The sequence below is a fragment of the Pezoporus wallicus genome, unplaced genomic scaffold, assembly GCF_028554395.1.
Source record: "Pezoporus wallicus isolate ANWC-B61680 ecotype Strahan unplaced genomic scaffold, APGP_CSIRO_Pwel_v1 contig_161, whole genome shotgun sequence".
Taxonomy (NCBI): Eukaryota; Metazoa; Chordata; class Aves; order Psittaciformes; family Psittacidae; genus Pezoporus; species Pezoporus wallicus.
The window spans coordinates 6,070,340-6,096,502 of NW_026642654.1; the positions used below are offsets into that span (position 1 = coordinate 6,070,340).

At 42.2% G+C, this 26,163-nt stretch overlaps 1 protein-coding gene and 1 long non-coding RNA gene across 3 annotated transcripts; one reads left to right on the forward strand and one right to left on the reverse strand.

Moving 5' to 3' along the window:
- Window positions 1–1,596: 1,596 nt before the first annotated feature.
- LOC130611265 (uncharacterized) lies at window positions 1,597–3,062 on the reverse strand. Of its 2 annotated transcripts, none has more exons than XR_008975201.1 (2): window positions 2,988–3,062; window positions 1,597–1,857 (listed from the first exon to the last, which is right to left on the reverse strand). It is a non-coding gene; the product is annotated as an uncharacterized LOC130611265 (long non-coding RNA). The 2 variants fall into 2 exon arrangements; XR_008975202.1 differs by lacking the exon at window positions 2,988–3,062 and adding an exon at window positions 2,596–2,719.
- A 98-nt stretch (window positions 3,063–3,160) lies between these two features.
- YWHAQ (tyrosine 3-monooxygenase/tryptophan 5-monooxygenase activation protein theta) lies at window positions 3,161–25,763 on the forward strand. Its single transcript, XM_057431863.1, has 6 exons — window positions 3,161–3,311; window positions 4,402–4,786; window positions 20,332–20,455; window positions 23,031–23,194; window positions 23,552–23,647; window positions 24,686–25,763. Exons 2-6 carry the CDS (start codon window positions 4,493–4,495, stop codon window positions 24,743–24,745), a joined length of 738 nt encoding a protein of 245 aa, XP_057287846.1. The 5' UTR covers window positions 3,161–3,311; window positions 4,402–4,492; the 3' UTR covers window positions 24,746–25,763.
- Window positions 25,764–26,163: the final 400 nt, after the last annotated feature.

Below are 26,163 nucleotides of genomic sequence, written 5' to 3' on the forward strand. Positions count from 1 at the left end.
GCTACAGATACAAAAAGCATGTGATGGAGAGGCCTGGTTCTGGTCAGAAAGGAGAGTCTTACAGTTGCGGCAAATAACTGAGCCTCTAGAAAACTGTTTTTTAACTCTGTTGGTAGAAGTTCCCATGTAAGTCTAAGGAATATGCATTATATATTCCTCATTTTTCTCACACACCCCAATTGAGTAATTTGTGGTGTGAGCTGCTAAGATGCTGAATGTGAGTAGGTGCATCTGAAGTCAGTGGGAGGTGGACTTCAGTACATGTAGAGTAGCATAAAGCATTTACCATCCTGCAAATGAAGGTCTTTGATTTAGTATTTACCACTGGGAATTTAAGGCCTTATATTTCTCCACAAAGGTATCCAGAAGTGTTAATATTTTTCATTTCCTGGAAATAGACAAGATAATGCCAACTATTCCCTAATGCTGCAACATGAGTAAAGTCATTAATGATTAGTAGGGTGATAGCACTCCTGAAATGCACTAAGGGAAATTAATTTTCCTAATTATTTGATGAAGGATAATGGTATGCAGTAAACTGTACATTAAAGTATATATGGAGTAAGCAATAAAAGAAACATTAACTAGAAACACACATTTGGAAAGCTTCTGGAGTTTAGTCTCCTGCTGTCTCAGGTAACCACTTCACATAAGCACTTTTATAAATTGATCAGGCTCCACTTTCAATGCAGATGGCCTTCCTGCCCTCAGCACAGGGAAGTTGTTCCACAGCCTCACTGCTCTGAAAATTCCAAATCTTCTAATTCAGTCTAAATTCACTAATGTCCATTTTACACACAGCGGTCTTCCATTTAAACAACAATCTTATATCCATATCTACTCTCTTTTTGAGATAACAAATCTCTTAATCTTTATTTTGCTAAACTAAACACAATGAATTTTGCAAGCTTCCTCTTGTACAACTTCCCCAAAGAATACCATTACTACTTAACATTAGGGTTCCTCTGGGGAAACGAGCTTATGGCTATGTGATTAAAAACTATACCACTGTGCAGTCGTAAGACACATAAACCCACAGGACCAAAACGTGAAAAGCAAGCGGCATACAGCAGGTCTGAAGCCAGACACAGAGGAACATACACATCTGACTCTACCTCACATGTGCAATTAAGACTGGATCTATCACACAGCTCTTTGCACACAGACTTGCTGTGCCCAGCACTTCCCAGCTTTTAAGATGGCTCTGCATTTCTTAATCTCCCAATCTCTCAGTAGGTGGGAGAGAGCCATGAACTAAATGGTAAGAGGCTAATTCTAGTATCTTCCCCATCTTTGATTGGAATCAGTGAAGGAGGTAGCCTCAATTAGGTCAGATGTCCTTCCTCAAATAAAACCCATTCATCCATGCCTTATAGGCAAGTAGTTAGTTTTATCTCTGATGGAGACATGCTGTTAATCAAAAAAGGTTTTGTTGCACAATTGGTCAATTTTGGCCTTTACTTCATGTGTAAATGAAGATAATCATTAGGGACTTCAGTGAAAATAAGAGTATCCTAACTAGCAAGGAGGAGTAAAAAGACAACCTAAAACTGTAGCAAGTTGCCAAGCCACGGTAAATAAATAACATTTCCATAATGCTTTCTGAAAGACTTTCATTAACTTTGAAAAGGATGTCATTGATAGGTCCATTTTGATAACAGCTTCCCAAACCCAAATGACAAAGAGAGTGGCTAGTTCACAGCATATATCCAGTTTCCACGTACATAATCCCAGTCCTAGTCCAAACACAGATCAAGAGCTTTACGAGTTGAGACAGTAACATCCTGGTGTTGATTCAGAGAATTCATCATCCCATCTGGATGCTGAAGCTCCTCAGCATGACTATATTTGGTGATGCTGAAACCAAAGGTGAGAAATCTCATCATGTCACACAGAGACTCCATACTGCACAAAGACATTAGTGAACCCCAATTAACCTGAGCCCGGACAAACCGGAGCCATTTGATCCACCCTGGATTTTGTGTGCTGAATGCCGGGACAAACCGTGCAAACCCTGTGTCATTACCACGTCCTCCGCGACTTGGGCAGAAAAAATCATGCATCCACCTGGATAGCATTTTGGACGTATATATGGCAATAAGTGCTTCACGTTTATCCATTCACTGATAGGTAACATATTGTTATTAATATGTCATAGCATGGACGTAAAATTCCAGTCTGTGTTCATCACATCTCTGACCTCCTGAAAATCACATCAAGAGAGGGGAAATCTGTTGATGACTGCTTATGAGAAACGCCTGCGCCCCCTTCCCCCTGCGCGGGCCCTGGGGATGAGGCACTCCTCAGGACCGCCTTCCCGTTACCCGGCCCAGGGCGCAGAGCAGTCGCCCGCACTCAAAAATGGCTTTTCAGAACCCGGCATTGGGAAACACTCGCGCCGGGAGCTCCCGCAGCCACCACCCGGGTTGCTGCACGGGCCGAGGCACAGCCCGGGCGGGGCGGCGGCTCCCCGCTCCGAGCGCCCTCCTCCCTGCCGCGGGCAGGCGGACTCTGCCCGCTCCGGAAGAGCCCACCGGCAGCCGCCGGCCATGCCGGCTCCTCCCGCCCCGCCCGGCCCTGCCCTGCCCAAGCCACCTCAGGGGTAGCTGTCCCGCTCCTGCGGGAGCTAACGTGAGAGGCGGGCCGGGGGGGCAGGCGGAGTATTGACAGCTGCCCGCTCGGGCCCCGAAGGACCGCCTGGGTGTGTAGCGGGGCCGCCTCGTCCCGTCTCTCTCCTCTGCCCGCCAGCAGAGCCCTCGCCCCGCGGCCGACGCGGGCACCGCCTCGCCCGGTGCCTCCCGCCGGGAGCTCCCTGCCTCTCTTCCCGCCTCGCCCCCTCGCAGCACCGGTGCCGGCCGGCACCCGCTGCTCCGTGGGCCGCGATCGGGCCCCGGCGGCCAGGGAAGGGGAAAGGGGGACGGCGGAGGAGAGGCTGGGATGGGGGGGGTTGTAGCAGCATCACCATGGCGACAGTGACGTCATCTCACCCTGGATCTAATTGGAGGAAACCCCGTGGCCCCAGCCGCAGCCCACGGGCCAACCGAGCTTGTGCCCTGCCTGCGCTCGCCCCCGCGGCGGCGCGCTCTGCTTGGATTGGCTGTCAGGGCGCGAGGGGGCAGGGCCAGGCCCGCAGACAAGGCTGCGATTGGCCGCGTGGGCGCGGGTTGAACAGCGGGTAGGCTTGCCTGTGCCAACGCCCTTTAGCGCTGGCTCTCGCCGGAGACGGGAGCGGTTCTTTCTCTCCGCCACAGCCCCGAGCGAGGCAGCCGATCGGGTGGCGCCCGCGGCCCGGCCTAGCGAAGCGGAACCAGGTGAGCGCCGTGCCGCGGCCTCGCGGCGGGTGCGGGCCCCGCTCTGCCGCTGCCTGCCGCCGCGTCCTCCATTTTGTGATCGCGGCGTGGAGCTCTCGGCGGCCTCAGGGAACGGGAGGCGCAGCCAGCCAGAGCCGCCATTTCGCACCCAGCGGGGCCGCCGGCTTCCTCTTTCCGCCCTGCCGCAGCGGGAGGCCGCGCCGGCCACCCTCCGTCCCCGCTGCCCCCCGCCGTCCATGGGGACGCGGCCGCCCCTGGCCCCCGCCCTCGTCGGGACCGAGACCCCACCCACTGCCACTCCGCCGGGCTCCCCCGCCGGCAGTGCGGGGTCGTCCCGGCCCCCGCCGCCGAGAGCCGCCGTCCCGGGCTGGAGTTAGGCCCGCTCCCACCGGGGGGATGCGGGAGGCCAGGACCCGCCGCGCCCCACCGCCAGGAGGCGAAGCAGCCTGGCCCCGCCGCCCCGCCCCGGCCGCTCCGAGCTCCCCTGGCCGCGCTCGCCCCGCAGAGCGCGGGTGCCCGAGGGAGGCGGATCTAGGCCCCGCTCTGCCTGCCCGTTGGGTTTTAACCCCTTCCTTGCCTCCCCAGGGACGAGCCCGTCTCGCTCATTATTTATTTCTTTCCCTGTTTTCTCGCCTTTAGCATCCGCCTTTCTTCAGCTCTCATCTGCAGGGGTTGTGGCACACGGGGCTTTGGGCGAGGCGGCGAGGGTGGCGGGGTTTCCTTCTTCAGGTTCGTGTTAGAAGGCAAGGAAGAAAAGCAGGGTGAAGACAAAAGTCCGCCCTGATGGAAAAATAGCTATTTCCAGTGCTTGGTCTTTAGGATGCTGTCCCTTGGCTAGCGCTGAGTGTGCCTCCCCAGTTGGGTTTCTAGGTCGTGGTTTCCCTAGGGGTGGACCCTTGAGACTAGTGCCTTTCCCCGTAGCCCTGCATGGAAGGGCAGGTTGCTGTAGTCCATCTTTCCACAAGAAGCACTTGAGATGGGGAAGGGGAGGCAAGGCTCACTGTGATCCTTGGTGTTTGCGAGGCGTGGCATAGGATTGTGCTCTGTAGTGGACATCCTAGCGCCATGGTTACCGTCTTCTTTTCTGCAGGTTTTGAGGTGCATTCTCGTGTTGGTAGTGTGACGTCCCCAGCTTCTCCTGCTTTTGCTACTCTACTGCTCTTGCCCCACTGCCAGCCACCATGGATAAGACCGAGTTGATCCAGAAAGCCAAGCTGGCTGAGCAGGCTGAGCGCTATGATGATATGGCAACCTGCATGAAGGCAGTAACTGAGCAAGGTGCTGAGCTGTCCAATGAGGAGCGCAACCTGCTCTCAGTGGCCTACAAGAACGTAGTGGGGGGTCGACGCTCTGCCTGGAGGGTCATCTCTAGCATTGAGCAGAAGACAGACACCAGTGACAAGAAGATGCAACTTATCAAAGACTATCGGGAGAAGGTGGAGTCTGAGCTCAGGTCCATCTGCACCACTGTGCTGGTGAGTGGGGACTTCCTTTTTTCTTCTGTTTATTTTTAGGATAAAGAAATACAGTATTCATGTGTTCTGCTGTACTGGCGAATAAGACTGGGATCTTGACTGGGGAACATTGTGTGAAGTATGCTGGGGTAGGGGAAGTCTGTGCAGTAATTTCTGCAGTCATTATGTGGGTTTCTGTGAGGAGGAAGATCATCTGCTCAACACTGTAGCTCTAGATGTATAGAGGTATCTGAGATATACACTCAATTTTGAGTGTGCTTTTAGAATACATTTTTGGCTGGAGTGATCCATATGTAGTATTGCACTAGATAATTACAAAGAATTTAGCCTCATGCCTATTTGTGTTGTGGTTTTTAAGCTGATCTGTTTGTAAGGTAAGCTGAAAAGAAAGTGAGAAAACCACTTTATTTCTTCAGAGCTAGTAACCTGTTAAAAGCATTTAAACTTGGTGTGCATTTTGTTTACATCTTGTGAAGCAAAAGACTGTCAAGGGGTATTTAAGACATGTTTTGAGGATCTTTTTGACAAAAATGTGTTTTTATAAAGTAAAACGTCCATGTTGAAGATAGGAAATAAAGAAATGTGGAAGTTGGCTTTGTCAGATTCAAGCTGACTCCTCAGGGGAATCTTTAAGATGCATTTGCAGTAATTATGGAATAATGTAAAACTGAGGTGTGAAAACTGGCATGACACCCCAGGCATGCATCAAAGCCCAGGAATACATTTCTGTACAAGCAGCAGAATTCCAGATGCTATCGGTAACGAAACTACTGCGCTGTAGTGGCAGCTGAAGAGACTTGTCAGCAGTGTGGAGGCTGCTGGACCCTATTCCATGTGACGAGAGTTGTGGCTGTGGGAAGCTACATGCGTGTAATGCAGTAGTAACTGTGTGGCAGATATCTTCAGTGGTTTATTTGCTCTTCCTCATTACTTTTGTCTAGTGTCTGCTATTGCTAACTAAGAACAGGAAGAAGCAGGTCTATAAGTAATTAAACAATTTTGAGGTGAACGTATCCTAGATTAGTTTAGGAGACCTGAATATAAAGCTGATTGGTTTGGAAGTAACTGATTTTTTTTTCTTTATGAAGCCTTCTGGATCCTCACATACAAGGGAGAATTTCTTTGCATTGTGCTGAAAATATTCTTCCTTGCATGCTGCTGAATAGGTTTTGGGGATTTTTTCTAAAACAGTCAAAATGAGTTACCTTTGCTCAAAAATAATTTGGATGTTTATTAGCTTAATCAATCAGTTGAGTTAATTCCTTAACACATTTCAGAGTTCTGTGTCTTCCAAAGAGTTTCTCCAGTTACAGGTATAGTTAAGTTGTAAAACTTTCATCTTTGTGAAAATGATGTGACTTGTGTAGGGCACCAACTACTGATTCCTGTGACTGGTTTCACTAGAACCTGTGTGACCAGATGCCAGCATTCTGCTACCAGGAGCTGGTGCTTCCATAGGGAGACTGAGTGCCTCTGAATGATAAAGGTAGTGAGCCATTTCATGCAGTGTCTATACTGAAATTATTCCAGGCGCATCAAATGGTGGACAGCAGGCAGTCTGGTAACCGTGCTAACACAAGCCTCTGATGGAGGGAAAGCAAGCTCTTCCTGTGCTAGCTGGGTTTCCCCCTGCATTCACGTCTTTCTCTGTTCTCAGCAATGACCTGGTTGGCAATTCTTTCCTTCTCTTCTCACCTGGAAGGCTACAGGAAGTAGTGAAGACCAAAACCTGCAACTGTGCATGCTTTTCCTGTTCTGCCCTGCTGGCAAAGATGTGCCTTCCTTTGGTAGGAGCAGATGTCAGCCTGTCTACTGCAAGCCTTCTGACTTTTATTCTTCCTTTGAGGGACATGTGCAAGTTACATTCTGTTCAGCTTCTTTCCCTTTCCTCCTCCATCTAGCGCTTCTATGATCCATGAGTCAGCATCCAAGAAGTTGGAACTCACAATGTGCAGGCACTACAAAGGATGGGTTTCCCAAAGCTGAGCTGCAAGGGAGTTATGACTCCTCCTCCTTCAAATTACAGTTTTTTTTTTTCCTTTACTAATGCCGTAGTAAGTGCTTGTAACGTTATTAGATCTCTTTAAGCTGAATCTCAGAGGTGGGCCTTTAACTCTAGGAAGGAAGCTAATCTGAAACAACTGCTGGCAAGTAGTATGGAAAGGTTGCTTGTCATCTGGAGTATTTGGATTTAGCAAGGGTGGATGTGTGGGGTGGAGTGTGACTGCTGTTAGTCATACTGCTAACAGTTTTTTCAAAAGGCTTTTATTACTGGTATGGCACACCTTTTGAAAAGGAAGTGTATCTGCTTCATTTGGAAATATTCTAACATTACAAAATACTGCTAATTTTTGATGGAAAAGGCAGCAACAATGCTGGATCTACAATTGCTCTTTTTCCATAAAGAATGTCTCAAGCCAATTAGATAAAGCATTGGTCTAGGGCACTGGTTGATAAGGAGCTTAAATTTAATAACCACTAGAATACAACCATCAAAAATTATGTTGAGATATCTACATATAGATATACATAGATAAATAAAAATAAAACTTGCTAATTATTTAATTAACTTACAACCAATATCAGTGGTCACAGTAAGATGTTCCATCTCATGCCAAGCAGTGAAGGCATTGCTTTAACTGCCTATCTTGCAAATAGGAGTAGATGTGATCTAAACCCTTTTTAACTCTTAATTTTATGACTGGTCTTTCAGGTGAGAGTGGCTTTTTAATGAAGAAGTGGTAGGACTTTGTCAAACAACTTGCACAAATGTTTTATGTGAAAGGTACACTAGGAGGTTTTATGAAGTCTCTCGATTGATTAATTCCTTTGTAATGTAGAAAATTAATGTTGAGTCATCCCTTATGAAGCCTAGTCAAAACTGTTCTTGAAACTTTTGTCCCTGAATAAAGAAACAGGTTGGCAACTTAACTTTTTTTTTTCAAGGTGAAGTTGAGCTATGTTGTTTCAGATACTCTCTGAGCACAAAGTTCATGTTTTTTTATATTCTGAGTGACTTCAAGACAGGGATGATTGGTAATGTAGACGGTATGGGTGCAGCAGTAACTTCCACATAGTGAAATAGCGTGGAACTTTGAAGGTGGAATGTGGAATGTAAGACCAATGCTTTATTGTATATACACCCACTGTTTAGTGACATCAGATTTTCAAAAAAAGTAACTTTTGAATTGAGACTTCTCTGGAGGCGCAGATAGAACTGCTGAGATTTCTGAGAGCCTCAGTCTCTTTTCACAGCAATAACTCATTTTGCATTCAAGATTCATTCTTTAGAGACATCTAGTGTCTTCAGTTTTTACTGTCTTAAGGTTGAGAAGATGCTTGTAAATGTCTGATCTTCTGTGAGATTGCAGTGTTAATTGCTGAAAGCATGAATTAGTGTGTTGCTCTTGCCAGCTCTCTCTTCCTTTGTTATTTCCTTCCTTCCTTCCCCCACCCCAGGGTTGCAGTGTCGTTACTTACTTCTGCTTTGCATAATTAAGAAACAATAAAACCTAATAAAAACAAAGGTAGAAATCTATGACCACTTCTGATTTTTATCCATTTTGTAGATCTAGTTGTAAAGTTACTTGGTTAAAAATGAAAAAAACAGAAATCCCCGTACTGGAGGATGATGTTCAAATTGGATATCTTCAGCAGCACAACTTCATAGCTTCATTGAAAATGAAGTCGGCATTTTCTTGCATCAGCAAATAAGATTCCTCTGTCAGCTTAATATCTGATGTCAGATGGTGAATAAGCTTTGATTATAGCACTGTTTCTTCCCTACTGTTACCTTTGGCCTGCAGAAAAGTGAAATCTTGATGATGATGATTATTCATGCAGAAATTTGGAAGATTCTGTAAATATCGGCTTAATGCTGCTATATAAACAATTTCCTAGAGTTTCCTATCTTGCGAATCCTTTCTTTCTGCTTTTCTCTTTTCAGTGAATGGCCAGACTTTATACGGAAATAGAATCACAGAATAATTAGGGTTGGAAAGGACCTTAAGATCATCTAGTTCCGGCCCCCCTGCCATGGGCAAGGACACCTCCCACTAAACCATGCCACCCGAGGCTCTGTCCAACCTGGCCTTGAACACTGCCAGGAATGGAGCATTTACAGCTTCCCTGGGCAGCCCATTTCTCACCACGCTAACAGTAAAGAATTTCTTCCTTATATCCAATCTAAACTTCCCCTGTTTAAGTTTGAACCTATTACCCTTGTCCTGTCGCTACAGTCCCTGATGAGTAGTCCATCCCCAGCATCCCTGTAGCCCCCCTTCAGATACTGGAAGGCTGCTATGAGGTCTCCACACAGCCTTCTCTTCTCCAGTGACAAGAGTGCAGAGGTGAAAATAGCATCTGAGTAAGAGGGTATTACGGTCTTTGACACTGGGAACTATGTAGGATATAGTTTTCCTCTGAGGGTTGGGCATACTAATCACTTAATATTACTTTTTTACTTGAATTAGTTGTCCCAGTAGTGGTTGGGACAGTGTTTCAGGTATTACTTTTTTTCCTTTGTAAATTAAAGCAGATGCTATTGGCTCATCCTTTTTCAGTAACTGACTAAAAGGACTAGCTACTTCATGAGTCAGAGCCAGACTTTAGATTGGGAATGTTATTTCTTGGCAAATCCAGAATTGTGGAGTGAATGTAAAATGAATGTTTTAATTTGGAATAACAGTCTTCATTTAGAAGAAGGGTAATACGTGGGGAGAGAGTTGATTCTCCTTTGTGTTCTTAGCACAGCTTTTAGCAAGCACCAACACATTTATGATAAGAATTGTGGAACTTAATGCATGAATCTCTTGTAGTTTAATATGCTTAAACCTTAAATTCATTATCTGAACTTGACTTACTCATAGTTGTACCTTCTCTTACATGAGCTTTTGCCCTTCATTAGAATCTTCTGCTGGAATACTGCGCTTCTGTGCAAGGAAAACTGAATCTGTTCTAAGAAAGGACTGACACTTGGAGAACCGAAGTCTAGAATCCACTGATGTTCTTGAAGCGACTGAAAACTGTTAAAGCCTAACTAAAAATAGTTCTAGGAATTCTCATGGTAGCTGAGGCCTCCATCCCATGCAGTCGTTGCTTGCTGCCCCCTCCCCCTGCAACTGGATACTGAATTTCTAGAATATTACAAGCAAGCTAGTGGAGGATACAAGATGAATGGCAGCAAGGTAATCTCTCTGAGGTTCTGAAAACTTGTGCCATTAAGTTACCTGTGTGTGCAGTGTCACTTCCTTTTTCAGAAGGTACTAGTGTGAGTTTAGGTCATTGATTTGGTTTGTGTGGATATCTCCATCTTGAGGGAAAGGTGAGAGTAGGGTTAACTTATGTCTGTAGAAAAAGAAAAAACTGAAGATCAGTGGCTTGTCTGTCCTTAAAAATTCAAGAAGTGGCCACCAGAGAATTGCACTTGTGCAGCCATAGCTCCTAACAGCTCTGAAAAGCCTGTCCTGAATGTTACATCCTATGAGAGGCAGGATGTAGAGTCCTTGAAAATAGGAAATATTTATACTGATACAGGTGACCAGCTGTTGAGAATGGGGCAGCCAAAGCCTCATCTGTCTCCAGTGAAACCCATTATTTAATGACAGCAAACTGAAGATTAAGTAGCCTGATTGTTATCAAGGCTGTTAAAGCTTTGTACTATACCTTTGCCAGTCTTAAAGTATTAGATTTACCAGTATGGGCACAGAAGCTTGATATTCTTTTTCTAGTAATGGGGGATACCTGATTTTCAGAGGAAGGTGGTGAGGAAAATGGCGGGGGGGGGCAGGTAAAAGTGCATGGATATTCTTTTTTTTATAAGTTTTATAGGTGAAGGTGAGTTCTTGATTAATCAGCATGCTCTTATTTGTGTAGATCTTGCCCTCTTTTAGTTTTATGCTTTTGGTCTTTGAGAACAATGGGCCTAGTGCCTTTAGATGTCATTTGCCATGTCTGTTTGAGTGGTTTTGTACCTGCATAAAATTGAAGCTAATTTTATCACAAACTAACTAGGTAAGGTAAGTAAGACTGTTCTTGATCACTGCGTTTTTGGTACTTACTCCATAGAACTCTACTAAGTTCGTTGGCCTGATGTTTACAGCTTCCTCTTCATCCTTTCTGCTTCCCAGGATGTCAGAACCAACATCAGAATGCACCAGCTGAGCATACAGCTGACTTGTAAGCTTGTAATTTGCTAATTCTCTCTGCATACTGCAGTAGCAGTTAATGTGAAATGGCCGTTTAGACATGAGAGGCAGTAAAAATAATGTAAGTGCTGAGTTTCACATTTTGTGGTTCTGTGCACCCATGAAACCATCAGATGTAAAGACCTATGAACTAGAAAGTCCTGAATTAGTTGATTTTACTTGTGCTTTTCTCTTAGTTTGTTAAAGGAATCGAGGGTTTGATTTACCAGTTCCTAATGATAAGGGTTTATTCCTTGCTCTGGTAATCTTTATTCTGTCCTTTAGTGTATACGATCTGTCCACTGAAGTAACTGGACGTAGGAGTCATGTTAAGCTCCAGAAACAGAAAGCATTCCCTTATCTCCAGTAATAAATTTTCTGAATACACTATGTACATGCTTACCAGATTGACAGCCTCTTATTTCCTGGATAAAACTTCTTCAGGAAGTTCTGTTCTGAAGATGAACACATTTTGCAAAATTCTTGTAAGCAGAAATCATTTTAAATGGAAGTAGGTAGCAGGGCCTTAGTAAGAAAGTCAAGGTTCACTTGCTGTGAGAAATGGTTATAATGAGGCTATCTGAAATGTTGGCTTATAGTTTTTGTGACTTAAAGGTTACACTTCATTGTTGTAGGTTGTCTCATTTGGAAAATAACAAATTACTGGCACACTCCTAATACACTGAGTGAAATATTACATTGCTGGGTTTCTTTAAAGGTGAAGTTGGACAATGCAGAAGGCTCTTGCAGCTGCACTAAGCAGTGATCTGTTTTGTTATCATAGAATTGTTTGGCTTGGAAGGGACCTTAAAGATCATCCAGTTCCAACCCCCTGCTGCAGGTAGTGACACCTTCCACTAGAGCAACTTGCTCCAAGCCCCATCCTTGAACACTCCCAGGGATGGGGCAGCCAAGCTTCTCTGTGTCAGGGCCTCAGCACCCTCACAGTAAAGAATTTCTTCCTAATGTCTAATCTAAATCTACTCTCTCAATTTAAAGCCGTTATCTTTCTGGATTTCAGTGTTCACAAGCCTCTGGGGCTTTGAAATGGAGAGCAGAAGTGAAACAAGTAACACTTCTAGGCCCTCCAGAGTGTATTTATTGTCATGAATTTTGATGTTTTCTGGCTCTAAAAATAAACATTTGCACAAGGGCAACATACCTTAAGCCCGCATGAATCTTACACACTGTTGTTCATTTTGAGTATTGTTAAGTCTAGATATGTCTTGGTCAGTCACTTAATTGTACATTCAGGGCTTTTGGAGCTGCAGAGCATATAAATATTTTTAAATGCAAATTCAGTCTTTTTTGTTTGATTCTATCATACCAGGAAAGATCACAAATGGAAGATGCTGAAAGAAACTTTTAGGTAGTCAGGATTCTGAAGAGAAGGATTTGCTGTTGGTAATGCATGTTTACTGAGAGGGGCATAACACTTGAAGTATTTTTATGAATTAGAAATACGGAAAATGCCATCACAGAAGAATGTTACAATCAAATTGAGGTAAATGTGATAAAAAGAAAATCTTCCCGAAACCTTTTGGCTGTGTTGTATGGCCGTTACTTCAGGAAAAGATTGTAATTATTGAAAAAGGGATGACTTTTTTTTTTTTAAAAGACTCATTTCTACATTTTGCAGGAGAACTGGAAAACCTCTAGGTTCTGCCATAAAAACTTGAATAATTCTTTGACTTTCACTAGGTTGATTTTTGTCTGATGAATATCCATAGAGAAAGGAGAACTTGCATTCCACACACTCACAGTTCCTGGCTTACATAGTTCTTTGAGGACCACAGAACTTTCTAACTTCTTGGTTTAGGGGAAATGTTAGCAGTGAACGTAACTTCTAAGTGAAATTAATCTCAACCCCAGGTGGAAATGGTGTAGGCAGACATGCTGCAGCTCAGGCTTTCAATGCATCTGTTAAGTGGGATTCCAGATACTTCATTCAGGGCCAGTCCTAAAGATTGACTGCCAGTTTTTAAAACTATGTAGACAAAACTCAGAACCAAATGGAAAAGATGAATTAGGTCATCCTCTCCGTTTCCATGCCAGGTATGTTTGTCTCTCAGCAGTGCCTTGTCAGGTCATCTTAAGGCCATGCCATTACTGGAAAGGCATACATGTATTTTCCTCAATAGATAAACTGAACTGCTAGCGGTCTTAAGAGGTCTGTATGAAAACTATTTAAAGCTCTCCCAAAAGGAGATGATACATAAAGTTTGAATCCAGAAGGAGAAAGAACTTCTGCTGAATTACACTTTTGAAAGTAAAGTGATCTTTCTGTTGCAGCAGGGGACTCTCCCTTTCCTGTTAAGAAAACAACTGCTGAATGTTAAAACACACCTAGGTTGCAGTGAGTCATACTGTGGACTTTGTAATGACTGATTATACTTGGAGTAGTTGAAAAGTCTTTGAAACAATTTACTAGGCTATTAAAACAGGCAATCACTTGTGAGTAGAAGCCTTATTGAAAGGTCTGAGCCTGCACTGATCATCTGTGCTGTCAAACACTGTGGAACTTTTAATGTGTTTGAATTCACATTTAACAGTTATATTAAGGGAATATATTGCTCTGAGCTGCCTCACCAACTTCTTAGCTTTACTTCTTGACTGCAGTTAAGTTGGAAACCATTTCCCTGTATGCTACTTGTAGGTGATTTTCCTCATGGTGGAGCTGGACCTTCAGAAATACTTGAGACTGAAGAATTTTTCCAGGTATTTTCTGTGGCTGAATGTATGTGGTGTCACACACTGCATAGTGTTCCTGTTAGATGCAAGCTGCTTATCTTCTAGATGGGACTGTGATGCTGAATCTGTGTGAGTTAACCTGCTAAATAAGAAAGTGTTGACATATATTCAGTGCATCTGCATTATTATTAAGGATCCTTGTCACAAAATAGGTTTATTTTGAAACAGTTTCTTCACTTGCATGTGACCATTTGGTTCTCTGGGATTTGGCCAATAAGTGTACGCTGTTCTAGGCAAGTACAATGTTAAGTAATCAGAGCTACTTGCTGTCACCCATGTAATGTCTGTTCTGGTGCTAACTTCAGTCTTCCTTAGAAGAACCGCAAAAAGCATGCGCGCGCGCACACACACACACAAACCCCAACAAAACCCCGAAAGCACTTAAAAGTTTAAAATAGGGAACATTCAATGTCGTCTCGGGAAGGGAGGGACCACCTACGAAATGGTAATAAAATTCAGTCTAGTCTCTGTAAGACCTGTGAAAACTGGTACCCTACAGAGTAGTAGCACCTCCTCTGCTGGGAGGTCTGAGGAGAGCTTGGACAGCAGAGAGTTTCTGAGCAGCTGATTTGAAGTTCTAGCTGATTTGGTTTTATTTTAGCTCCCCCATATCACTGAACTTTTCCCATCAGTGGATGAGGAGAAATTATTTTTTTTTCTTATACTGTATGCATTGATATTGGTTAGTCTTGTATCAGGAAAGATTAATACTATTACGTTTTCTTCTATCTGGATGCTTTTTGTGCTATATGGGTTAAAGCCTAGCAGAGGACTTTGTCTTAAATTACTAAAACCTGCAAATACAAATTACTTCCCACAAACTGTTACGGAGTTTGCTTTTGGAGAATGGCATTTAAAATCATATGCCTGAATGATGGAAGATGGTGTTGGAACAAGGTGTTTCAACAAATTAAAGTAATATATATATGGACATTAAGCTCAAGAATGTTGCTGATACAATATTCTTGAAACAGGCTGACTTGGAAAATCAAACTTTATATTGACTTTAGTCACAAAACTGTGGCAGCAGGTTCTACCATCAGCACACTCCTCCTTGCTAAAGATCACACAGCAGCTTAACCAGTTTTGTATTTTGGAGGGCGTTTCTGCTTAATGGTGGGTGCTTTTATGCTGAGGTTTTTTCCTTCTGGTGGAGCAAAAGTATCACTGTACTGTTGGTGAGAAATGCATATGGCAATGTAGATCAGTCTTTTAATAGAATAACATTAAATAACTTGATGCTGGTGATGTGACCTAAACATGTCATAGGTGTTGACACCTGACTGATGGATGCATTGTAAATATTTTGAGTTACTTTAGTTTAACGCATTGGGAACTTCTGACTGTACCTAGGCACATGGTATATTTAGCTTGCTTTGAAAATTGACCTTAAACTACTTGTGATCAGTAGATAATCTCTGAGCTGACCTGGTTCATGTTCCTCCTTGATCTAGAGCAGATAAGTGTGAAGAATATTTCTGTTAGCTAATGATATTGCAATATGTGCAGAAACTTGTATATTTGCTTTTCTTATTGAAGTCCAATTCTAAATGGCACAAGTGCTGAAGGTAGCTCAAAGGCCAGCTTGGTATGCAAGATGTTTTCTGTACTTCATCTTTGCTGTGAAGATTCTTTGTAGCTGAACATGTGGGAAGAGAGAACAGCACAGATCAGATATCGGTGGTATTTCTCTGCCACTTGAACCTACCACATAGTTAAATTGTCCAGAAGGTATTTGGTGTACCCTGCTTGAACTTGACGTCTCAATCAGGCTTGCCTTTTAAAATAGGCTGAGATGAGGGAGGTTGGTGGGACTTTCTGTTTTGATGTCAGCTTTTAAAAGAAGGGGTTGTCTTGAAAACAGGTAACAGAATGCTTACAAGGAATGGGACTGGTCCATGAATTGCAGGGGATGTGTAGGGAGAGGCTGGCTGGAAGCATACACAACAAACAATTATGAAGGAGCTGTGTCTTCAGGGAGCTTCTTTGTATCAGGCACTTCAAGGAAGATATGTCTGGCATATTCCTTCAGGGCTTGCTTTTCATAAAGCCGAAATGATGGGGAAGGGATGAGAGCAGATGAATTAAACAGTATTTCTGGCTCAGATTAATTGCAGTACACTGATACTACAGCCGCATGTTCAGCCCTTGTTCCTACTTAAGCAGAGGGGAAAAGAGACTAAGAAAGGACAGTTACTTAGTTGGGAAGGAACAAAAGTAGAACTGGAGAAGGATCCAGAAAGGCAATTGAAATGTAACTTCTCTTAGCATGTAAAGCAGTAAGTCTGCTAATGGAGTGAAAAATAAAAAATAGTCATTCCAGCTTTAAAGGAGTGAATTGCCGCTAGCTCCCAGCCCACTCCCCATGGTTCCTTCAGACACTGGTGCATCTCTTCCAGGGACTGGTAGCCCTTTGTTGCTGCCACCTCTTTAATAGATAAATAAATAAGCCTGCTTTCTGTAGAAGAGGAAAAGAGCACCATATATGAGAATATGATGCTGTAAGGATGTCACGAGTGTTAGCATACTGTGAAGGTAGAAATAAATTGAGAAGAAAAAATGAGCAGTGAGGTGGGAAATCCAACTACCTCAGGACCAGCCTCTTGAGAATAATATATCTATGTGGGGGAAGTAGCAGATACCAGTCACAAACTGCCACAGTATAAACCTGTCTTAATGTAGCTGCACCAGGGCAGGAAGGGTCTGGCTTGATCTGCATTTGATTCCTAGTGTTTGATTACTGCTTGAGAGTCACCCACCAGCAGCTCAAACATCATGCGTGGCTTTTCATGGCAGTGTCTGAAGCATGTTTGACATTGCAGGGCGAGTAATTGCTGGTTGTACAGGTCTTGGTTTAACCTGGTTTAGTGATAAGAACAGTCACAGTTCTTGATGATGGTGGCAACTGTATTTTGATATATAACTTTTTTCTTACCACCCCTACCCCCCCAAAAAAAAAGAAAAGGGGTGGGCACGTTTGCTGTATATGAACATGAATGGCAGTCTGCTGTATTGGCTGACTTCACATATTGTACCTGTGGCAGTGCCTGTCTCTCTTTAGGTAAAATATATCATAATAAATCTTAAGTTTGGCTGAGCTCTGCTTCACTGCTCAGGCTGCCTGTATGCATTTTACCTGCTTTCAGTTGATGTTTAAAGTGAGGGTTCCTTGGCTGATGGATGTCTAATGGAAAGGCAGAAAAGCCCAAGTGGGGAGAGACAGAGAATAGATGTAGGAAATGTTGAGTTTTCATGACTACTAATGACTCATAACAGTTTAAAGTAAATCATTCAGTAAATCATTATTGTGCTGTCTGCTATTGCTGCCTCACCAACATTTTGTCCATTAGCAGGAGGGTAAGGTACCTTCCAGGAAATTATGATGATACCCTGACATGAATGGCTTACTAAGTATACCAAATACATTATTGATTTGAAAGGTAACATCCAGATGGATAAATGAATAGTTTTACTCAAAGTCTGTTTGTATTCTGTTCTATGTGATTCATAAATGAGGTATTTTTTTAATAGTCCTAAATGGAACCAAAACCAGATACATAAAGTCCAGCATGAATGTGTTTCACCTGAGCTGACACACACAGATCTCTCCCTTATCATGTGCTCTGGTAAGGATTAGGAGGCCCCTGAGATATAGGAGTGGGAGCTGCTGACAGGGCAGTTCAGCTCCTCCAGCTGAGGAGTGCCTAGGAAACAAAGCAGTGTTTGCAACCCACTCTTTGCTGTCTGTAAAGCTACAGTTCACTCCCAGCATCCACTTGTTTCCCAAAGTTTCTCAGAAATCTGCACAGAACCACTGGATTTCAAGCCTGCAGAGTGGAGGCAGCACTTTGAAGATTCACTTACATAGAGGACGCAGCACCATGTTCTTGCAGTAAGGTTGAGGCCTTGGCAAAATCACTCGTGCTTCTGGAAGAAGTGTGTGGCCTACCCCATCTGACCAAAAAAAAAAAAAAAAAAGGAAAAAAAGTGGGTATACGCTAGATTCCAGGGTCCTAGTATGTTGAAATCATAACCACATCAGTTACACATGGGACTTTACTGCTAAAGCTACCTCCAAAGACTGAATTTTGTAATAAGACCAGTAATACTGTTTGTGTGCTAAGTTTACAATAAATCTTTAGGTTTTGGAAGGCATAAAAGAAAAATGCTTGTTTGTTCCCCTGTTGATGTAGTTGTAACATTTTGAAAAGTTCTATTTTGGCATTTAAAAGAAAAAACAGAGATACAGTTTTGTCAAATACCTGGTTTTAAATCCCATACAACATATCTTTCTTGGTTTTCTGGTCAGTGCTCCTTAGCTTGTGGCATAGTTTCTCACATCGAATGTGAGCACATGCATAAGTCACATCTCTGCTGTTTAATGCAGTCTTACGATGGCCTTTAGAAGCTGACAGTTACTCTTTGGTCGTGACTGATTTAAAGAACCTTTTCTCATGTAGGTGTCCTACATGTTGACTTTCATCATTCAGGGCAGTTTCTTGTAAAATCAAGTCTCTCTGTTAAAATTGACGTTCCTGCATTGTTATCTCTGAGACTTTGAAACTGGTTGGGTAGTATTGTCCTTCTACGGCTGCTGTTGACATCTGTCATAGGAGAAAAGCATCCGAAAAACATTGATCCAAACTCTGAAGTTTTTCTCATTGCAGAAACCTGTAGGGTGGAAATAACTTATTCTAATATGGGAATGACTCATGCAAAATAACCGTATTAATACGGGGTTGTATTACCCATCTGCCTACTATGTCTTAACTCTTGTTTCAAAACAAATCTACGGTTTTGCTGTGTTTTCCATAACACAGGAAGGTGTACCATTTCATACACTTGCTCAAGCCCCTGCCTACATCACTGTGTTAAACTGTTACACAAATTCCCTGCTTAGCCTTGGGCCATACTAGCCCGTGTTTAATCTTTGGCAGTGGCTTAGTAGATTTACAGAAAGTCCTAAAAATGTCTGTTTCTGATTTGGTAAGTGGATAGGTATGTCGGGCTCTGTATCATCTTGCCCTCCTGCTGCTTTCTCTGGGGTGGTAATAAGAGCACTCGTAACTCTACTGTTTCTTTATGCCTTGGTAAGGGGGATCTCTGAAGGGAGCTTGTCTATGGAGCTGTGCAGTATTACATCCATGGTAAGCACCCTGTCTGTGGAGTCAAAAGTCCTTTTTTCACCTGGTTGCAAGTACCCTGATACAAGTGTTGGTTTAAAATAACTGTCAGCCCCTCCGGTGGGCTTGGAATGAGTAAACACTTTGAGCTGGATTGCTCTGCTACTGTTGATTATTAAAGGAAGCAATAATGGTGCAGTGGTATGCATACGGAGTAGGTTGGTGTCTAAAATTAGCTCATTTTAATTATAGTGCTATAGTTGCTAATTAAAATGCTGAGGGGTTTTGGCCTGGAAGTTTACAGTTCCTTAAATGTTTTCATTGTAGGCGCTTCATGAATTTGGATATATATTCTGTAACAAAAATCTCAACTAGCCACAGTTTGCAAGTTTTGTGGAAACTTTCTGCTGCTTTTATGACCTGTTTATTTTCCAAGTAACTGAATGCACATCTTTATCACTTAAATTCTTAAAGTTGCTCTCAATATTGCAGGGTTTCCTTGAGTCTATTTTGGAGCTTTTTGTCAACTCCGGAGAACATAGGTCGGTTGTGGTAATGTGTTGGGTGAAATCACTGTGGCTGAGGGACATAGAGGTCAGTCAGAAGCTGCTTTCCTCCTTGTCCGTTCTCTGAAGTACCCCCTTTGCTGAGAGAAAATCCTGTGCCTCTTCTGTCCTTCACCTTCACCCCTATTTTGGAAGGGCTAGGAGGTCTTGCAGAGAGACTTATCTCCTCTTGATGGAGGCTTGTAAACCTTCCCTGTCCTGTTATTGGGTAGGGGAGCTGTGAGCAGGGGGAGTGATGTTAGCAGCAGCTCAGGGTGTTCTTGGGGGCACTGTATAGTTCTGCCCATTCCTGGGAGCAGCAGGGCAGGCAGGAAGGATGCCTCCTTGCTTGCTATGCTGGAGCCAGCGTTGCTTTACAGCCTTACAAAGAGCTGGTACAGTTTAGTGAGGCTTCCTTCTGTCTAGACAGGTTCAAAGCCTTGTCTGTCTCTGGTAGGTGGGCTGGAGATTCCTTATCACAAGTCTAATGAACGCAGTCTATATGAAAAACAATTGAGTTGTTTTTCTTACTTTTTCCTGTGAAGAGGGGATAAGTTATTTATAAATAGCTTTGAAACTTTCTGCATAATGTTTCATTTTTCCTGTAAGAGCTTACTCATTTGCAACAATGTTTGTGAAAATAGAAGTGCACATTTTGAAACTAAACCTGGTCCTGAAACTATCATTAGTAAACCTTTACTTGTTACTTTTTATGCAGTCTGATCGGATGGTTGATCATGTTAATGTAGTCTCCAGCTTTGTACCGTAACACAGTTTGTTTAAATAAGTGTGCATCTATGTAAAATACCCTTTAAACTGATTTTTCCTTTGTACCAAGCATTCGGGTCCAGCCAAACTTTCTGGAGAGAAATAAAATAGATTGAACTTGGTTGCAAGGGTGTACGCAATATGTCAATGTCTTTTTGTTGTTGTTCTTTCAGGAGCTGCTGGACAAATATTTAATAGCTAATGCAACTAATCCAGAGAGCAAGGTATTCTACCTGAAGATGAAGGGAGACTACTTCCGATACCTTGCTGAAGTTGCCTGTGGTGATGACAGAAAACGTAAGTACCTCGTGGTCTTTGGGTCTTTAAAAGCTGATCAATGTCAGTTTTGGACCATGGGTGAGGGAACAGTAAATGAAGTCCATATGCCAATATTGTATTGTGAATTCACTTGAGTTAGCTGAGTGGGAACAACTATGTTTGAGTTGGAAATCTTCAGTGTTTATAGAGACAGAGTTAAATTCAGAATAGACTTTGAGCACAGTGTGTCAGGGAGTTTTAGGTGGTGTGTCTGTCTTCTACCCTAAATTTCTGGATAGTTGTTCCATAATGCTTGTTCAGAGCTTCTGGAAAATAATTTAGGTGAAGGTCTGCTAACATATTTGATTTTGTTTGTATTTCTTTACTAAAATAAAGTTGGTGAGGAAGAGTAAACAGAGCTCTCCAACATTTTTAACTCCTTGATGGAGTCCTGTTAATCTGTTAGTTTTAATCATTTCAGTGTGAGGCAGACTTCATTGTAGTCACCTTAGCCTATAAAGAAGCAACAAAATTACTAGGTCAGTACACTACCCAAAGAAGTGTGAGCTGCATTCTGAAATGGTTGATGTTCACAGCGATAACATTGTGCTTGTAATTTTAGTTTGCTCTTTTGGATCCAGCAGAAAAGGCCTGGAAAACTTCACAGCTGGTACTGTCACTTCGTTCTGGGCATCCTGAGAATGCAGAACATTCCTAGAAGTTAGGTGGTTCTGAGTACCTCAGGAAGCTCTTCTGGAAAGGATTTTAACTCTGTTCAGAGGATGTATTAGAACTGTCTTGCAAGGTGCCCAGATGCTGTTGTGATTTTAAACTCTTGGTATGGCACAAGCTAGTGATATGTTTCTACATAACTAAACTAAAACTAGCCCTGGAGTGATGCCGTGACACAAAGTATATGGTCTGTTAAGAGCAGGATGAGGCTGAAGTGACTGTCCCTTTGGGCTGGGCATGGTTGGCATCTGGCAGTGCTAGCTGGTTTAAACCAATTGAATTGCAAAGTGGGAGGACAGGGCTGATTGTTGTTTCAATAAAGGCTTTGTTAGCCTCCTTGTATTTTAGGAGCAGTTAAGTTGAGAGATGAAAATATACAAAATGGAAGAAAAATCTTTGCATTTACAAGTTGCATTCAGAAATTCTTAACCCTTTGCCTGATTCGAATGACCACAGCAGGTCCAGCTGGAGCAGAGACAACTCCATCTTTAGCTTTCACAAAGATAATCTGATTCATGCTTTGTCTCTAGCAGCAGTTACAAATCTATGGACTTGTCTGAGCAGAGAAATCCCAGCTTATCTTGGCTAAAAAGACTGTTTAAAGTGATACGCATGCTGACAGGGGTACTTAACTGTGGAAGAGGCACTGATTGATAACCTTATTATCAGATCTTGGTGTTTTGCTGGGAAGTTAGAACTTATGTGTCTTACTGTGCATACATTCTGTGCTCGACTTCTCGCAAGCATCTAGGAGTTTCATTTGAAGCTTTTCTGATGTTCTGCTTCTAAGCATCTGTTTATTTTCTCACCTGAAGCCTTAGGTGTAAAGGGTGGGGCCAGTTCTGTGCATGCTGTGCCTCACCTAAAAAAATCTTCATTTACAAAGCCAAGCCAATCAATCAGTTTTCTCAGCTTGAAATATATTTTATGTATTTATAAGCCAATTTGCTTTCTGTCTGTTAATTCTTTTGCCTTTTTTTCCACCTATTCTCAATAAATTAATAGTCCATTAGCACTCATTGCAGCATGAATCTGAAAAACCCAAGTCTGTGTTTTGACTCCTTTGAATATTTAACAGGTTTTACTTACCAGACTCTTTTCTACAGCACTTTCTAGAGCAGTCATGGTATTATCTCCCTCAGAGAGCTGTATTCTGACTTATGACAATGGGCTTCTTTTCCTGCAGTCTCCTTCCAGTCTGCAGGCATGGTTAGGGACCTCTGGTTGTCCATTAGAAGAGAATTTGAAAGAGTAGCACTCTTGAAGTACTTACTCTAGCCTGGTAACCTTTTTTTTATGGTATTTCTCCCAATTATTTGGGGCACAACCTTGTTATTTTTTTATCTTGACCTGTCTACACCCAGGTTTTGGAGGCAGACTTTCAGATTTTCAGGAACTTGGAGTACATGCCTTCCAAACTTCTACAAGAAGAAGTAAGGCCCTGCAGAGAGTAGCCACTTTCAATATGCACAAGCACATCCATCCTATGCAAAGAACGAAGCAGATGTTCTGTAGAAGTGATGCACTTCTGGGTTGGCTTTTATTTTGATGCCTAAAGAATCAAAAGCCATTGAGGCGATACAGTCATCTTGGATGTCTGTATTGACTAACTTTTGTGTGTTTACCTGCCTCTTGAATACCTTTGCTCTGTAGTAGCTTAATTTGCTCCCTGTGTTCTGTCAGTGTGGCAGCTATACTTAAAATGGATTTGCAATCATTACCTTGATTAAAGTAAGTAAGTGCAGTGTTTCACTAAGAGCAGGCTTATGGAGGATTGTTCAGTCTCTTACTAATGGAGTACTTTAAATATCTTTAAAAACCCCCAATTCCCCCCCAACAAACAAATAAATGAAGCCCTTAATGTTTCTCATTCTTTTAACAGAAACAATAGAAAACTCACAGGGAGCTTATCAGGAGGCATTTGATATCAGCAAGAAGGAGATGCAGCCAACACATCCAATTCGCTTGGGTCTAGCTCTTAACTTCTCTGTATTTTATTATGAGATTCTCAACAATCCTGAGCTTGCCTGCACACTGGCAAAGACAGTAAGTGATTTTTTTTTTTTCCTTCTGTATGCCTGCAGGGACAGTAGAAGAGAGTTTATACTTAAAATAATATGAATTATTATTTCCTAGAGTTTATGCAGGAAATGATCCTATTTAATGTATCTGGTTTCCAAGCTCACCTTGTTAGTGGGATTAAAGGGATAAAAGCAGGTATTTACAATATGACTTAAATGTTCAGCAACACAGCAAGCTTTTATTATGGCTTTATTATTATGCTTCTGTTTCAAACAGCAACGCAGATCATTAACTTCTCATGTTCCTTTTTTTTACTGATAGGTTTAGCTTCTGTTTGCTTAATGATCAGTTAATAGACTAAAGACGGTTTAATCATTCTAGGCGTTTGATGAGGCTATTGCAGAGCTTGATACACTGAACGAAGACTCATACAAAGACAGTACTCTCATCATGCAGTTGCTTAGAGACAACCTAACAGTAAGTTGCCTTTTTATGTGCTATCTGGTTCTGTAACTATGTATTTGCTTTTTTAGACTGAATTTGTGATGAAACACAGCCCTTATTCAGCTATAGGTCAAAACATAACACTGAGTTGGGCTATTTACCTTACTGTCCCTTTTCATAACTCAGTTTGAATGTAGTTTAAGATGATGTCACCATCTTCATGCTGTGTAATCTGGATAGGAAAGCACGTTTTTCATTCTTTGTTGGCCTTTTCAGTGGAGGGGAGAAGGTGTATTCAGCACGTACAAGGTAATGGATGAGAAGTCAAAATATAGTATTCTGTGGTCTGTCAGGGATTCTTGCTCGGACTTCCCTGTTGTACCTCCAGTGCAACTTGCTTTATTTGTTTTCCCAGTTTTCATTTAAAAGAAAAGATACGTAATTTCAATGTGTTAAGAATAAAAACAGTTGATGCTTCAGTATGTTTTATAATGACTACCCGCTTAAGAAAAGTGCCTATTGGAACCACTAAATTCTATTAAAATATGTAACTAAGGCAACTTTTTAGGGAATATCCTCAGGATATCCACTTCATTTAAAATTCCAGCAACGTCTGTTATTTTGCAATACTCCTTTGGTAGGAATGTCTTTTATTAGCACTATAAAATGCTTAGCTTCAGTAACCAAAATGGTAATCTTCACTTTCAGGATTCAGACCACTGCTTTTGAAATTGATATTACTCATGAAATGAGTGTTCAGACTTGTTGAGTGGTGTGGGATCAATGACCTAGCTCACTATTAAGCACAAAGTCTGGACCTGTTCTGAACACTATTCTGCCTCCAGTACCTGGGGTGCATAGCTAGGTGTGCTCTGGGCACAGGAACTATTTCCAATTGCCCCTCTTTGAGCACACACTGTAAGCCAGGGTTGTACAGCTACAGTGCACTGGTACTTTGTAGACTGTACTTTTAAGTCCAATACATTACTGTTTCTGACAGTCAGTAGTCGTCCCTTTTTGGAATTAAAGCTGTGCTTTGGAAAGCTGACACTGTTTTTCTTTTCCTTTTAGTTATGGACATCAGACAGTGCAGGAGAAGAATGTGATGCTGCAGAAGGTGCAGAAAACTAAACTGCACGTGGGGCATCATTCTCCCTTTCCTTCTCAAGAAACCTTTTTACACGTCTCCATTCCTTATAGCTCCACTTGGATTTCCTATAGCAAAGAAAACCCATCCATGTGTATGGAAATCAATTTATAGTCTTTTCACACTGCAGCTTTGGGAAAACTCCATTCCTTGATTTGTGTTTGTCCTGGCCTTCCTGGTGTGCGGTTACTGCTGTAGAAAAGTATTAATAGCTTCATTTCATATAAACATAAGTAACTTCCAAACACTTATGTAGCGGACTAAAGTGTACCTGGTATTTAAAAACAAATCTGAACCAGTTCCTGCCAGTTGACTGTGTTTTGTATTACAGTAAGATATGAAAATGTAGTTAATTGCAACTAAAGAGTGTTCCACATAGCTCTTAATTCTCCACATTCCCTTCTTATTCTGCAGGGTTTCCGTTCCATAATTGACTTTCACATGCTACTGTGTATCCTTTTCAGTAGGAATATGGAAGTACTGGGCCAGATCAAGCTGAGCATTTCTAGTTTGGGAAAAAACAAATTGAGTTGATTCTTGTATCATGTAATACAGAAGCGTGTGTGTTCGAAAACAGGGGCTTCTCTTAATCTTCAGTTGCTGCTGTTTAAGTCGATATCCCTTCCCAGTGAAAGTTTCACTTACACTCCTGCCTTTGTAGTTCTGGTATTCACTTTAGTATGATGTATTAGAAGCAGCATGTTACTGCCGGAGTACAGGCAGTGCTTTTTGGCAGACTAAAGTGCATGTCATTTCTTAATACACTGGAATGGGAAAACCAATTGAAGTTCACATGTCCAAGTCTAAAATTTAGTACTTTTCCATGCAGGTTTGTGCACATGTGAGAAGGTGTCAAGTTTGTCCAGTGATTGTTACTTAGAGAGTTTGGACCACTATTGTGTGTTGCTAATCATTGATTGTAGTCCCAAAAAAGCCTTGTGAAAATGTTATGCCCTCTGTAACAGCAAAGTAACATTAAATAAAATTACATTTTATAAACCATTTACTGTTGACTTGTAACAATTCCATGTAATCACCCAAGGGCTAAACTGAAATGTAGGTATCTTCTGCTAGATGTATCTTTCTCAAATTTAATACATACTTCTAAAAAAAGTCTGCTCTTAAAAGAGCTCATTTTCTGAAAATATCCTGGATAATAGTTAACCTGACATGTGGACTTCCTGGTAACTAAATCTACTGGAGTTAATGGCTTCACCTTATTAATGACCCAAGAAAACACAGTCAATTCCTTGATATGCTTCCATGGCTTGCAAATCTTCTCGTCTAAATTATGTACTTTTTGTAATCTCTTGGAGTTCTCTGAGCGTTCTTCCTGTTGTTTTGGTTTTTTTTTTGTTGTTGTTTTTTTTTGTTTGTTTTTATTGATGGTCATCATTATTAT

Bases quoted from the DNA above. Each gene is read 5' to 3' on its own strand.
- YWHAQ (XM_057431863.1), top strand. From the start codon at position 4,493: ATGGATAAGACCGAGTTGATCCAGAAAGCCAAGCTGGCTGAGCAGGCT. The intron at 4,787-20,331 runs GTGAGTGGGGAC...TTGTTCTTTCAG, and splicing joins CCATCTGCACCACTGTGCTG to GAGCTGCTGGACAAATATTT. The intron at 23,195-23,551 runs GTAAGTGATTTT...TAATCATTCTAG, and splicing joins CCTGCACACTGGCAAAGACA to GCGTTTGATGAGGCTATTGC.